The sequence below is a fragment of the Schistocerca serialis genome, chromosome 9 (assembly GCF_023864345.2).
Source record: "Schistocerca serialis cubense isolate TAMUIC-IGC-003099 chromosome 9, iqSchSeri2.2, whole genome shotgun sequence".
Classification (NCBI taxonomy): domain Eukaryota; kingdom Metazoa; phylum Arthropoda; class Insecta; order Orthoptera; family Acrididae; genus Schistocerca; species Schistocerca serialis.
Genome location: NC_064646.1, coordinates 245,092,693 through 245,108,220, shown reverse-complemented (window position 1 = coordinate 245,108,220; position 15,528 = coordinate 245,092,693). Strand labels below are relative to the sequence as shown.

General features: G+C 38.4%; 1 protein-coding gene across 3 annotated transcripts in view; it reads left to right on the top strand.

Annotated features, from left to right (window-relative positions):
• The window catches only part of LOC126419014 (uncharacterized), a 474,218-nt gene that overhangs the window by 357,909 nt on the left and 100,781 nt on the right, over nucleotides 1-15,528 (top strand). For all 3 annotated transcript variants that reach the window (XM_050086069.1, XM_050086068.1, XM_050086070.1), the window contains one exon: nucleotides 8,322-8,561. In XM_050086069.1, the coding sequence (XP_049942026.1) occupies nucleotides 8,322-8,561 (240 nt within the window). The remainder of the gene's footprint in view (nucleotides 1-8,321; nucleotides 8,562-15,528) is intronic.

Genomic DNA, 15,528 nt, shown 5'->3' with positions numbered 1-15,528 from the left:
GATAATTGCTTTATGATTGCAAAGAAATCCTGCACTTGGACTCACCTGTCAGAGTTCTTTTACTCTAGCATTCTGAGCATTTTTATAATGTATGGAATTTGTTTTTTCCAAAAATGCCAATCCATGATATTTTAATTTTTTCTCTGTTGATTAGTACCATATAGTTCTACATTCCCTGAAAAGGAGAGCTTCCACTTTTAGGTTGAACAGGTTTTATAAACAACTGAAATTTTTGCCATACATAAAACCTGTTTTATTATCACACAACATGCTCATAAAAATCAAAACCTAGCCTTATTTAACATAATTTCAGTTTTGAAAGATGAGTAAGAGACTAATTTTTTAAGGATTTTAAATGATTCCAAAATGTATGTGAAAACTCCAAAGACGTAAAGGTTTCAATTAATACTAAGTCTGTGTACTCTGTTTTGTACTGAAACTAGCCAGTCAATGAACTAAAAATGTATTCCACTGCTTCAGTATCTTCCTTTGATATAGAGTTATGCCTTTCTGTGGAACCAATAGGAACTGGAGCACTTAAACAGGAAGTGAGCACTGATGGCATTGTTGTCCTTGAGCTGGAAACCTATATCCAGCAGCTGGTCCATGTGGTAGCATAAAGTTCACTACAATTTCGTTTAACTCTTATCTGATGTCTATAATCTCTGCGACCCACCAGCCCACAGTCATACACACATGCCACAAACGTCCCCCTTTCAATATTATCCTGCTGTTTCTGAGGTGTTGGTCAAACAAGTGAAAGTTCTTTCTTGCTGATTAAAGTGCATGCAATTTGCCCATCACTTTGTGTCCAAAAATGTGTCTTCTGAATTTGTTTCACAGGAGTAGTTTGTTTGGACCATTCTTATTTTTTCTAGTCATGGAATTCTTAGATTTCCTCTTTGGACAAAAGAATGAGGGCTTTTTATGTGTAAGATTTCATGACTCTCGTAAAATCCTCAGTATTCTGATTCACAGCTGTATTTGGTCTTCAGCAGACCACCTACGTCATCACAAGGCCCCTTCCCATTACAAGTAGCAGTGTATACCCAGTCAGTTGGCACGAGCAACTTACTCAATTCAAAAAGCTGGTAACGATTTTTAAAATGACTGGGAGCACCATCAGAAATAATGATGATTTTTCTCTGCTCATGTTTGCAGTTGAAGAATTTTGCGCATTGCTAGCAAAGCATGTGCCGTGTCCATGTCCTGTGTCATTACTTATAACTGCAACAGTTGTGGTCTTGGTTTGAAAATATGTCACTCCTGGAAAAATTGGAACCTGATCATTACTCCAATGATACCCTTGTATTTCTTGTGGGAGGACTACAGACCAGTTCTCAAAAAAATCACAGTGGACTAACATAGTTCTTCAGCCTGTACACACCCTTTCACTTCTGCAATGTGTTGTAGTTGCAATTTCTTCAGATGCTGGTATTTGTATTATTCTTATGCTGAATAGTGATACAGTCAGAAATGAAGCACGGCAACTCACTAGATTTTTAAATCTAAGATGACTCCTCTAATTTCTGTGCAGAATGTAATGTACTAAAGAGGTATCTGCAAAGATTTTCAAACGACGAAAATTTTTTGCTAAACTCTCGTTCAGAATATCTTCTATCATACACGGTCCATTATTTGGTTCTTGTTGATCATTATCAAAGAAAGCAGCAGTGTTAGTAACAACAAATAGCAGTCGCTTGACATTGTTTCGCTTATGAGACAATTCCTCTCTTCTTCTTCTTCAACAAACAATGCATGACACAGTACGATAATGCATTTTCAGCTTAGATTGACGTAAACACCTATAACAAAGAGAACAGCAGTTATCAGATCAAAGCAAAATAAGCAATCAATTCAAACCAGACGAAGCACGTGAAAAAGGAATACAGACAGCGTGCCTGATGCATAGCAGTGGCTACCGGGTAAAACTTAACTGCTAAGCTTACGACTCGAACCAAACTACTGTAGCTGTATCTTCATCCATTCGACCTAAATTGTGTCTCAAGTTACAATGGACCAACTTTGTTTCGATTTGGAGGTGCGGTCTAAAACTTTTGTCTCCCCTTGATTTTGAGTCTCATTTTTCAGGTGCGGCTTAGATTCGAGTGCGGCTTAGATTCGAGTAAATATGGTACCCATATGTAATGAAATACTCAAGAAGACAATATTTGTTCTGCACTATCCGGATTCTACAAATACTAGACCTATCCTTTGTATTTTCACTCAGAAATATATTTAAAAAGTTGTCATTAGTTTCATTAGCTTCTCACTGAAGTAAGTGTGGCCTAAAAAAATCCATTATTGTTTTGCTAGTAGGATCAGTAAAAATCCCCCTTTTGTTAGTGGCTGATGCTTCCTGTCGTATGGTTTGTTATGTTGTATGGTTCGTCATGCCAAGTCTTGCCTGATTTATAAACTTCGGTCAGTGTGGGTTCATCGTCATTATCTTCATCATAATCATCATCACTAACACCACCATTATCATCCGTATCTTCCAATTCTGCATTGTCATGAGTCATATTTGAAAGCTCTGCTTCCACACTGTCATCTCTCTGGCCAGTTTCTACATTCTCATTATTCCATGTATCTTATTCCAAATTGTCATCTTCAAATTCAAAGTCACTATCTTCTAATATGTTCAGTAACTGATCGTCTGTAAATTTTTCGTTCTTTTTACGTGTTTTAACATTTGAAGGTCTCAGTTTCAGTTATTTGGCCACCATATCGAATTGTGTACATTCTGGACAACTAATCACAAGAAAACAAAATTGTAGGCACAAAAAACTGTTCCTGGACCCTTTTCTAACTGTGCAAAGAAGTGTTCACACCTAGACTGCATAATATGCCTGTGGACAGTTGCACTTATAAGTGACTGGCACACTGGTTTGCTGATTGTGGAAATGCTTATAAGCATTAGCAGCTTTAAGCTAGTGGCTCTTGTGGACTTAGACTGACCAAAATTCCATTATAACAATAAACTTCTTTCCTGGTAGTCTTCTTGGGTTTGCTGCCAGATTCTAAAATCAACCTGATTCTATATTTTGGTGTTCTCCTTGTCCCCCATCTTTAGGAGAACACTGCTGCTGGTGAGTCCTGATGAAAACTGATACAAAGGCTGCAGATTGTTGTCCTGTATTGGTCTCCATTCAATACAGAGTGCGTGTGTCACCCACCACAGGTGCTGCCCTCAAGGCTAGGGTGGTGGCACAGCCCCTAGTAGAACACTTGACACAGCCATGCCAGTACAGGGTTCCATGTTCTATTAGAGGAAAAAAATCTTGTCTTTATTATTATACATTTTCTGCCAACATAATTTTCATCACCCTTTTGTAAACACTGTTCAGGAAACCTGTAGTGGCATCTATCAGTCTTGTCAAATTTCATCCGTGTCCCCCATTTAAACCTTGTTGGGCTACCACTGATTTTTTAGGCTGTTGTAATCTTGTGTGATGGTGATGTTCCATGAACCTGTGCTTAACTGTACGAAACTAATGAAGTTTTGCATATTTCACTCTTTCTAGGTTCCAAATCATGTTGGACAGAGCTGAGGAGTGTCTTAATCGTGGAAGTTAGACAGATCACACTCTTAACATTAAAAGTCCATAAAATTCTTCCAGTCTCCAAGGATATGTCTCCAGCATAAGGAATAAAGGCAACAGATCGATGCTGCTGTTCATGCACCTCCAGGGATGGTCCAAACTCCATAACCCAACGAATCTGCATCTCATAGTGTCCATTCTCCTTAAACACAGCTGTCAATTGTACAAATTCATGGTTTAAACTGTCCGCATTGGAAATAGCGTATGCTGTGTGTACCAGAGTCCTAAGGGTACTATTTTGGTGGTACAGTGGATGGCAACTGTTGATATGCCAGTCTGTTTGGTATGAGTCAGCTTTTTATGAACACTATGTCCCAGAGTACCATAACATTTTTTGTAAACCATTACATCCAAGAATGGAAGCCTCCCATGTTCTGATGTGGGATGATTATGTCTTTAAAATGGATTTGCTGCTCAAAGACTCTGCTTACAGAAGGTTATGCAGCAACCCCACAGAAAGAATTGACCGCAAGACTGCTTCACTTTGGAAAATGAGTAATTTATCAGAAGATGTGTGCAAAAAGGTTCATCCTGGTGCTGCCATTCCACCTAGGTTGTATGGTCTGCCAAAGATTTATAATGAAAGGGGTACCCTTATGCTCTGTAGTTAGTAATTAAGATGCACCCACCTGCCGTATGTTTCACCATAGAACTCCACAGACAATACAGTAAATCAAACAAACCTAACAGGAGCACCCGTGAGGTAAACAACAAAAAGAAATGTACACTTAACAAGCACTCCTACCTTCTACACGCTTCCTAAAGTCCATAAACCCAACCCTCCAGAATGCCCCATTGCAGCTGGTTAGTGTGTCCCCATTGAGAGAATCTCTGCTCTCATAGACCAACATCTTCAGCCTCTTACCTGCTACCCACCCTCCTATACAAAATTTATTAATCATTTCCTCTACTGACTCTCCACAGTTCCTGTTCCTTTATCACATGGTGCCGTGCTCGCCACTATTCTTGCCACCTGCCTCTACACTAATGTCCATATCGCCCATGGCTGCACAACTATTGAACGCTATATTTCCCATTGCCCCACGAATTCCAAACCAATCACCTCCTTCCTAGTAGCCACAACCAACTATATCCTCACCCACCATTACTTCTCCATTGGAGACATTACCTACTAACAAATCCGGGGTACAGCTATGGGCATACACATAGCACTGTCCAAAGCCAACCTGTTCATGGGCTATCTAGAGGAATCCTTTCTAACCACCCAGAATCCCAAACCCCTCATGTTATTCAGATTCATTGATGACATCTTCGTGATCTGGATCAAGGTTGAGGATGCCCTATCCACATTCCTCCAGAGCCTCAACACCTCCCCCATTTGCTTCACCCGGTCCTCCTCAACCCAACAAGAAGAGTTTCTCAATGTTGACCTCCACCTCTCTATACAACTCCTGCTCCCAACCCCTTGCCTCATGGCTCATATCCCTGTAATAGACCTAGATGCAAGACCTGTCCCCTATATCCTCTCAGCAGCACCTACTCCAGTGCGGTCACAAGCATCACCTGTTCCATCAAGGACTACCTGTGAAACCGGCCATGTGGTATACAAGCTAAGCTGCAACCACTGTGTGGCATTCGATGTGGGCATGACAACCAACAAGCTGTCTTTCTGCATGAATGGCCACCAACAAACTGTGACCAAGAGACAGCTGGACCATCCCATTGCTGAGCACACCACCCAACACGATGTTCTTCATTTCAGTGACTGCTTCACAGGTTGTTCCATCTGGATTCTTCCTACCAGTACCAGCTTTTCTGGATTGCACAGGTGGCGAATTCTCCCTACAATATATCCTGTGTTCCCATAACCCTCCTGGCCTTAACCTTCGTCAGTCCTTGTCCTTTACCCTCCTATGTACTTCCCTGTTCCCATTCCAGCACTACGCAGCTCTCTATTCCACCAACACAGCCACAGTGTTTTTACTTCTCTCCTTTTCCATCTCCTCCCCCTCCCCCCCTGCCGCCTACCCTATGTCCAATCTTCGACTAGATGTACTTGTTCTATCCTCTCCCCATTTCATCCCTGTATGCTTCCACAAGCAGCACTTGGCCATCCCTCACACCTACCCTGCTATCCCTTCCCCTCACTCCCATCACCCAGTTTATTTCTTCCATCATGCACTGCTGTTTGCAGTCAGGCCTTGGCAGCCAGAGACTGTGATCATGTATGTGAGTTATACGTGCGCTCTTTTGAAGGCGTGTTTGAGTGAAAGATTTGTGTGACACTCCTTTTGAAGTGTATACCTGCAACTCAGTATATCTGCTGTGTAGTGAGTAGCAACTATTGTTTTTGTAATATTGTCATTATTCCTTCCTGGATTTTCCATTGTTTGAAGTAAGCAAACATCCATTCTTTCTTTGCTGAACACCCAATAAAGAACAGGATGTGAACTATCTAACAAAGAATAGTATGTGAAAATTGTTAGGGTGAACAATCACAGCAAAAGAACCCTAATATTACAGTAAAACTTCCACGTACCATGAGCCCTAACACTGAACAAGAAAGTAATAAAAGACCAAATCAATTCTGGTAACAACTCATTGATCATATGATCAATGTTGGTCACTAAAACAATAGCATTGTGTTTTTTGTTCATCTTTTGGTGTCTATATGTCATTTAGTATTCTTTTGGTTGGTGTGTGTGTTTTTTGTATGGTTGGTGTCTACATGTCATTAAGTATTCTTTTGGTGTGTGTGTGTGTGTGTGTGTGGGGGGGGGGGGGGGGGAAGTGTTACACGTCTGTTATTGTTTTAGTGGCAAACTTGATGAATGAGTTGTTACTTACATTGAATTGGTCATTTATTACTATCTTGCTCATTGCAAGGACTATATGTTCATCAAAGTTTTCTAGTAAAGTTAAGAACCAAACCAAAATGTTGTGACCAGTGGAAGTTAGGCATTAAGGTGGTGCATGGGAAAACTGGACAGCCCAAGTAGGCATACTATCTAAGTAGAAGTCAGTTATGGCACATATGCACTAATAAGATACCAGTTCATAAGTAGAAACAAGTATTACTCTAACATCATGAAACTGGTGCCACAGAAAGTTATTTCTCACGTAATAACAAAAGAATAAAAAAAAGGTGTAATGTAGTAACAAATCTGTTATTGTTACATAACACAAATTTTGTTTACAGAAACAGTGAGTTACAGGCCACTAAGATGCTTCACAAATCAAATAAATGAAACACACATGGCACAATAAAAACAGCCCTACATTTAGGTGCATTTTTTTAGGTGCATTTGGGGAAACATGCCAGGAATAGTTGGGGTGTTTCAAAAATACTTTTATAAATTTTGGGGATAGGTTCCTTACACCAAAACTATAAAAAAAAAGTCTAATAAACATGGAGTGTAAAATTCACACCTCAAGAGCTATGAGTACTTCTTCAGTAGAAGAGACGTGTTTCAAAGCTGAATAAATGCTACATATTTTAAAGCCCGTGTTCACTAGATGTTTTTTTCTGGGTTTGGTATAAGAAAAATGGCCCCAACATTTGTAAAAGTATTCTTTATGTACCCTGTAAACGCAACTAAGGAAACAATAGTAAACATAAAAAATGACAGTGTAGTTAAATTTATCTTCACTACTTAATATTGCAATTTGGTTGCTGTGTCCAGTCTTTATTAATGTTGCTGCTGCTGCAACACTTAGTCACTTGCATATTTCAGTCAGAACAGAACCACCAAATCATATTAGTTGCCATGTTATTCATTTAGAACATTACTCATTTAGATTTCTTTCACCTGTCACCCCCTGCCTGAGTTTGAAAGAATAGAGCTTGCATATTTAAAAAAGCTTCTGATTTTGATTAATTTACATATGAATTAATGTGTCAATTATTTGATGTTCAGTATGTAAGCAAGAAAAAGTTGAAATATTTCGAAATTATTTTTAAAGTTTGTTGGAAGTCGCAAAGTGCTGTCATTATCAAACACTGAATGAGTATAATCTGAGTAATTCGCACTACTTTATAAGCAAAAGGTAGTTTTTCACACATTTCAGTGTTTTTATGTCTTGTTTCCTGATCTGTGTTTTATATAGTGACATAATTTTGCAGGTACATCTAAGTGGTGTATGTGGATCCTGTTTGCAAATGTGTTGTGAATAGAGTTATTAGTAGAGAAATGATATAATTAAAACGCCATGCATGATGCAGCTGATTTACTGCGTGAACACCTTAATTGTAGTAAGTGATAAACTTTTTCCCCTTCGTCATTTTGTGGGGCATGTGAGTGAGAAAAAGTTTCATAATGGTTTGGAATTATGTATCAAGTTTGTTGGAAGTCATGAAGTGTTCTCGTTCTCAACGGACAGATAAGGATAGTTTGGATATTCGTGCTCAGTGAGTTATGTTACGTCAAGTCATATATACAGTTTTTAAGTGCAACTTATTTTACTGTGTTAATTTAACACAAGATTACATCTTTTAATGAGTAGATTATGACTGCATTTTAAATGCAATTTCGTCAGTATTTGTGTGAAGGATTGAAAATCAAATTTTTGGTGCCCCTGTAAGCGGTTGGATAAGGCAGCTTGCACCACAACCTGGGTTTGCTGTTCAGCAACTGGAAATTGCTGTATGGTGAAGAAATGGCGGGCAGCGAAATAATATTAACTGTTTCAGGATGAAATGCTGTGACTATGATTGAATGCCTAGTGTGGAGATTAAGACTGTTTTGCTTTTGCATACAGGCTCACATTGAAGCAGATCTTGATGAACCGTGGTTCTCAGTTGGTGTTCCTGGCCCACCAAAATGTTGTGAAGGAGTTCCAGCTCGTGTGCAGATGTTCAGTGTTCCTGCTTCTAATATCCTCAAATCAATGCTCAACAGGGGTTTGTGGTTTGGAGCATTTAATTTTTTTGACATGGCAGTCGATATTGGAATGCTACCGGATGCTCATACAATTCAGATGATCTTTGATCTCATACTGGTGAGTTTTATATTTTTTTATATTTGTGTTTGTTTAGCTCTGCTCCTAACCCTAACCAAAAAACGTCTTGATATTGACGTTGTCCTATTCTGCATGATTACAGATGAGGAGAGGCCATGATGTTGGGATTACAGATTTACTTCAAACTTTGTACACGTTTAGTAGGGCATTTAAACAACAAAATGTGCAAGTAGTAAGGTGCATTACTCTGGCAATTCAAAGAAAATCACAAGACAAATTTTATGCACCTATCATGTGTTTTATGTGTCTGTGCGTAGGTTCCAGATGTTAAGAGTTCATGGTGGTCAAGTGATTAACATTTGAGATTCGTAACAAAAACATGTATGAGGCGAAGGTTCAACTCCCGCTCAAACTTCATTGTTAATGTATCTTTTCTCATGTTATTTAGTTTATATGACAGTTGAGAGGTGATATAATTAAAAAAAAAACACATGTATTGCATGAAGTTCAGTTAATTTCATATTATTTTATTACTTACTATTTTAATGAAATTTAATTATTATAACAAACATGTTTATAACTATCAACAAGTAAACGAAAAAATGCATGTATACGATGACATCTTAATTGATGACGCAGGCCTTCCAACTTGCACAGTTAAAGTCATACCCTCGAAGTGTGCTTTGTTTTGCCAACCATGTCACATTTATTTCTAAAGGTACTTTATCAAGCACCTTCAGACCTGTTCTTTTCTGATTAAGAGTGAAAGAGAAATTGCTTCTCGTGAAGATGCTATTAAAATCCATTTCACTGTACATCACGAATTACCAGCACCTGTATTCGCGAAAATTTTGCATTACTCATAGTGTGCATCCAAACTATCAGAAAAAAGAGAAATTTTCCAAAATGTGAATGAGATGTGTTTTCCATTTGAAACTCTGAAAATTCCCTGTAAATGCTGGGAAACTGAATTCATTTGATGGAGTAGATGCCATTTCAATTTATGTATTCCATGTCTGTACAATAAATACCCCATCCTGCAATGTGTTATGTTGAGAGAAAATCCGACAAGTAATTGTACATTACTCTTGTGGTCTAGCACATTGTGACTTACTATATTACTGATTATGAATAATGTCATTAGCATAATTATTTATTGAGGTTTGCCTTGGGCTTACCAGGCATCTCCCTTATGTTTGAAAATTTAATTAAAAATAGTTAATAATCAAATAACATATGAATTTCACTACAATTTCATGTAAATTAAATGTGACCAGTGATTAAAATACTAAGTGTTAGCGGGATTCAAATTGTCGCCTCATCCGCAACAGTCTCATTAAGTGTGAATGCTAATCACTTGACCACAACAACTTCTTACACCTAGCACCTTTGCACACATACCTCACATATCAAACAGACATGTAAAACTTCTTCTGTGAAGTTCTCAGAAATGCCAGAATAGTGCACCTTACTACTTGCACATTATGTTCTTTAAATGGCCTGTTAAAGGTGTACAAAGTTTGAAGTAAATCTGTGATCCCAATATCGTGGTATACTCTTGTGGGGTAAAACACATTTAATAAATATTGTGACTGATTTTCTGTATTATTCACTACACTGTCATTGCTTACAGTGTATCACAGTAGTGTAGAGAAAGTAGAGACAAGCAGTTTGATAAGCACTGCTTACATGCAGCAGATATCAACATGGGTGAAGATACCCAAAGGTTACCTTTTTAATCTGGACAAGCTTTTCAACCACCGAAAATAGGAAAACATTGGATGAAAAAGGTTTACCAGATAGTTAAATATTGACTTATTAGATTTTACTGACTGACAGAAATACGTCGTGGTAGGACAAAATGATAGGGGATTAATCACTGAAAAAATGCTTGTAAGAGATTTTAAAACCTTAGATGTTACACCTCAACTATTTCATAGTTGATTTATCATGTCACTTGCCCTGCAGTGAATCCTTTGACCTGAAGTTGGGGGGTTTCCCTACTCAGTAAAACATTTCTTGTTTTCCTTCTGTTAACCTGTTGTATTATTAATGATTAGTTTTATAAATAGTCTTTTTGTTATTTTTTACATTAACTAAAAAGGACACTTCATACATTCTTATTATTTGACGTGGTCAAATTTGGAGATTAGTGATCTGTTGTGTTACAGCTGTGGATTCAGAAAAACGTTTGATAGTCAAAGTCACAAAAATAGTTTTGTTGACTTGTAGTGCACATTGATGGAATTGGACAGTTTACATATGGGGACTCAGAGGGCATGCTTACCACATCAATTTATTCTAAAGCAATGTCAGAAGCAGTGACTTTATGGACTCAGTAGAACAAGATGCCATATTCCACCCCAGGAAATTAGTACGTAGTAACCTCCATACGTGAACAAAGTGTTGTGTGTCCCTCATGGCATAAGTCTTTGTAGATAAGGAAGTGCCCAGGCTGCTTAGCTTTTAATTTCAGCATTAAGTACTGTTTTGTCATTTGATGATATTTCTGACACAAACAAAACCTTTCTGTAAATCTTCTTGTAATTTTGATAGGAGTTTATGAACTCTGGCTCATTGTGAATTTTCCTTGTGGGACAAAGATATTTCATGAGCTGGGAGGACTTTCGGATATGTGCTATCCATTTTCTTTAATTGGGCATTGCTGTTGATGTGGATACTCTTGGAAATAACTGCTCAAATTTTATTTTAAATATTGTACAAAACTTGGAAAAGTTCTGCGTCTACATTATTTCTGTGCACACTTCATCCCAGCTTTGATAAAAAAATACCCTGGAAAAATTGTGAGTACTACATTTTGAAAGATGTCTTTATTAAGTCTGCAATCAGATGAGCTTATCCAACACAGCTTTTACTTTTATTAACGGGCAGAAATGATCAGAGAGTCAAATGTCATTTACTTGTCAACATAGTATTTCTCTCATACATTCGTAACTACACGATCGATTACTAATGCCGAGGTTTTTGTTACCATTATTGTGCAATTGACCAACTGTGATATTAATGGTGTGCTTCCAGATGTGCTGCCTAGTTTTTGTTTATGCATAATATTTCGACATCTGACCTGTCCATCTTCTTCAGGTGATATGGGAGTTTTGCTGTTATGTGTACTTGCTGCTTGAACTCATTAACGAGATCATGAACTGTTGTTTCCCTCTCACCTTTATTTATAGGCAATATCAATCCCTAATGCCCCCTATGCCATGGATGCTCTTTTCATCTTTCAGACCATGCACTCATGTTCTCTGAAATGCAAATTTGTATTCATAAGCCGAAACTTTGAAAATATTTGAGATTGCTACTGGTTTTGTCTGTGATATTTGTGTTTGTTTCCACATGAGTTTACAGGTTCTTAGACATTGAAACTTTTTTGTGTAAATGCTAATATCTGTTGACCCAATGCTCTGCAATGCAAATTACTTTACAGTATAAAGACCAAGTTCAAATTTCTTTGTTTTATTCTTAATTGACATTGTTTTGTTGGAGAACTGTTAGATTTGTGTTAATTCCAGTGATAAGTCACACATATGACTTTGTTTTGATTTTGGCATCTAATTAGTGAACTTTTTGCTGTGAAGGAATCTTGCCTTTTGAGAGCTGACTGGGAGATTTTTTAAGCAGGAGGACCTGTTGTTTGACAAGGAGACAGCACGACCGTGGGGTCGGGGATTTGTCCGAAATTTTGTGTGGTGAAAGAGGACCCCTAACACCTCACGTAGTTAAAATATTAGGACGCACTACTCGGAAAATCCCGAGAAAAATCTATCCACAGTTTCTTAGGAGCCTTATGAGTATAAAATGTTAGTCCATTGCCGAGCCGCCATCTGGCCTAGATGGTAATGGCTTGAACTCTTTCGCCAGAGGTCTCGCATTCGATTCCTCCTCCGGCACTTTTTTTCCTTCTGTTTCATTTTCCTTTGTTATTCCACCAAGTCGATTGGGAAACATTCAATTTTTATACAAATAATAATTATAAACAAGAACCGCATTGGTAATTATCGTAAAAACAAACAAAGCAATAATTTTTGTGACATCTTGCGCAACATATAAAAGCAGATTTTTTACAATCGCAGGGCATTTGCAATAAATCCGTATAAAAACATGCCCCATTAACATTTATGATAATGTTTCGAGTTTCTGATAATTTGGAGACAAACCAGACATATTGAATCATGTTTCGGAATATTGGTGATGATGATTGATGGTGAGTTATAGAATGAATTTTTATACAATCTTCCTGGGAATTAATTTCACAATTCTCCTGTAACAATCGCTGCAATTTTGCAAGTGCTTGATGAAATTTTTACCTTCCTTGTAAAAGTAAACATCACAAGGTTGCACCAAAAGTGCATTTTGGAGATATGACTTTTACAGACCAAGTTGGCATATTTTCGTTATCTTGAAAAATTGCATCATATATCTTGGATTCGTTTGACCTCCCCAAGAGTCAATGAGTAGTAAATATTTCCGGAATGAGATTTTCACTCTGCAGCAGAGTGTGCGCTGATATGAAACTTCCTGGCAGATTAAAACTGTGTGCCGGACCGAGACTCGAACTCAGGACCTTTGCCTTTCGCGGGCAAGTGCTCTACCTACTGAGCTACCCAAGCACGACTCACGCCCCGTCCTCACAGCTTTACTTCTGCCAGTACCTCGTCTCCTACCTTCCAAACTTAACAGAAGCTCTCCTGCGAACCTTGCAGAACTAGCACTCCTGAAAGAAAGGATATTGCGGAGACATGGCCTAGCCACAGCCTGGGGGATGTTTCCAGAAAGAGATTTTCACTCTGCAGCGGAGTGTGCGCTGATATGAAACTTCCTGGCAGATTAAAACTGTGTGCCAGACCGAGACTCGAACTCGGGACCTTTGCCTTTCGCGGGCAAGTGCTCTACCTACTGAGCTACCCAAGCACAACTCACGCCCCGTCCTCACAGCTTTACTTCTGCCAGTACCTTGTCTCCTACCTTCCAAACTTAACAGAAGCTCTCCTGCAAACCTTGCAGAACTAGCTCTCCTGAAAGAAAGGATACTGCGGAGACATGGCTTAGCCACAGCCTGTGAGGACGGGGCGTGAATTGTGCTTGGGTAGCTCAGTTGGTAGAGCACTTGCCCGCAAAAGGCAAAGGTCCCGAATTCGAGTCTCGGTCCGGCACACAGTTTTAATCTGCCAGGAAATTTCAGAAGTAAATATTTATTCTCCCCGACGTAAGATTTTAAACATTTCCGGAGAAAATCCATGTATAAACCTGTTGTTAATTTTCCGGACTTCGATGATGCTACGATGACATTCGTAAAAGTATTGGCATAGCCATCTATTAATTTGTGAATACGAGGTCTGAAATGACCGGTCACTTCTTGTAAGCATATGAAGACATACGGGAGCAGTTTTCCGGATAATGTTATTGAATATTGTGCGGTGTACAAATGCGTCACTTTATTCAAATTCGAGTTTTTCTCGAAAACTAAATAGATTGATATTGGCATCCTGAAACAGTAATGTTTTTAATATTAAACAATACATGAATGTGTATGTAAATATCTTTTTCTGTAATTAAATTTGAATTGATATATTTTAAATCGGTAAAAACATTTTGTACACAGAAAACATGTATTTGCCTGTTTGGTCAGTATTTATCACATAATCCTCATGGTATTGAGGGATTAAACGGTATGTCTGCCGACAAAAGGTCTCTGCAGAGGCCTGGATGTCCTCCATTGACGCCGCTTCTTTTTCGAAACCAGTTTCATGATCTAGCATTGTGAAATTCTGTGCTTCTGTTTAAATGCCTTGACCCATCGATCAGACGCCTTGAATTTGAAATCGATGAATTGTGCAGCCGCAGCTAATGCCCATTGCTGTAAATTTCTTGTCGTGACTTGCTGATATTGCTCTCTTGCTTCAACAAAACAATCGTAGGTCCACGAATCTATCGCCTTAAATTTATCCATTCGCATACCACCAATTTCAATATCTTTCTCCCATTGTGAAAGATATTCTTTTCTCTTCAGTTGGCAGCATCCTTTTTCTTTTTTGCAATGTTGCCAAGGACCATATGGGGTGTGCTTTAGCAATATTCACAACTTTGACTTTGTAGGCAATGGGAATCATATCCCTTTTAAATCTTTTCGGTGACTGTTTATATTCGTCTGGAGACGAATCACTTCATGGCACTTTGAACTGTTCGTCGTTCTCCTCAAATTCTTCGCAATCCTCATGAGCGTGAATTAATTCCTCTTCAGTTACGAATGTTTTTTCACCCAAAAGTTCCAGTATATTATTATGAAGTTCTCCGGCCAATAACATAGCATCGCGAGAGATTTCTTCCAAAGATGTCAATGCAATTAAATTATTTTCCGTCAACAGCTTTTCATAATACGCCACTGCATCCTTCAATCGTAATTTTTATAGATCACTATGAATGGATTCTTCAGGAATTTCTTCTCCTATTCCAGATGAGCCAGCAACTTCTTCAGTCGACATGTGTAACCTCGGATCGGAATAACACGTTGAAATTTGAAACAGGCATGTATGTTCACGACAAAATTGAAAAACAAACTGCCGTTTACTTCTCACGGCTAGGGCACAGTCCTATGCGCAGATGACCGTAGTAATCCCAGGGGGACCCCTTTAAACCTAGAAACCCCATAAAACAAAATAGAGCAACGAGCACAAATATTTTTCAGTGAATGAAAAACTTTATGTTCTTGAGCTAAAATAATGTTTTAAAAATAATGTAGGTTTGAGAACCTTAATTAGTGGAATAACAAAATAAAATGAAACACAACAAAAAAAAAAGTGCCGGAGGAGGAATCGAACCCGAGACCTCTGGTGTAAGAGTCCGAGCCCTAACCATCTAGGCCAGACGGCGGCTCAGCAATGGACTAACATTTTATACTCATAAGGCTCCTAAGAAACTTTGGATCGATTTTTCTTGTGATTTTCCGAGAAATGCGTCCTAATATTTTAATCGCATGAGGAGTTAG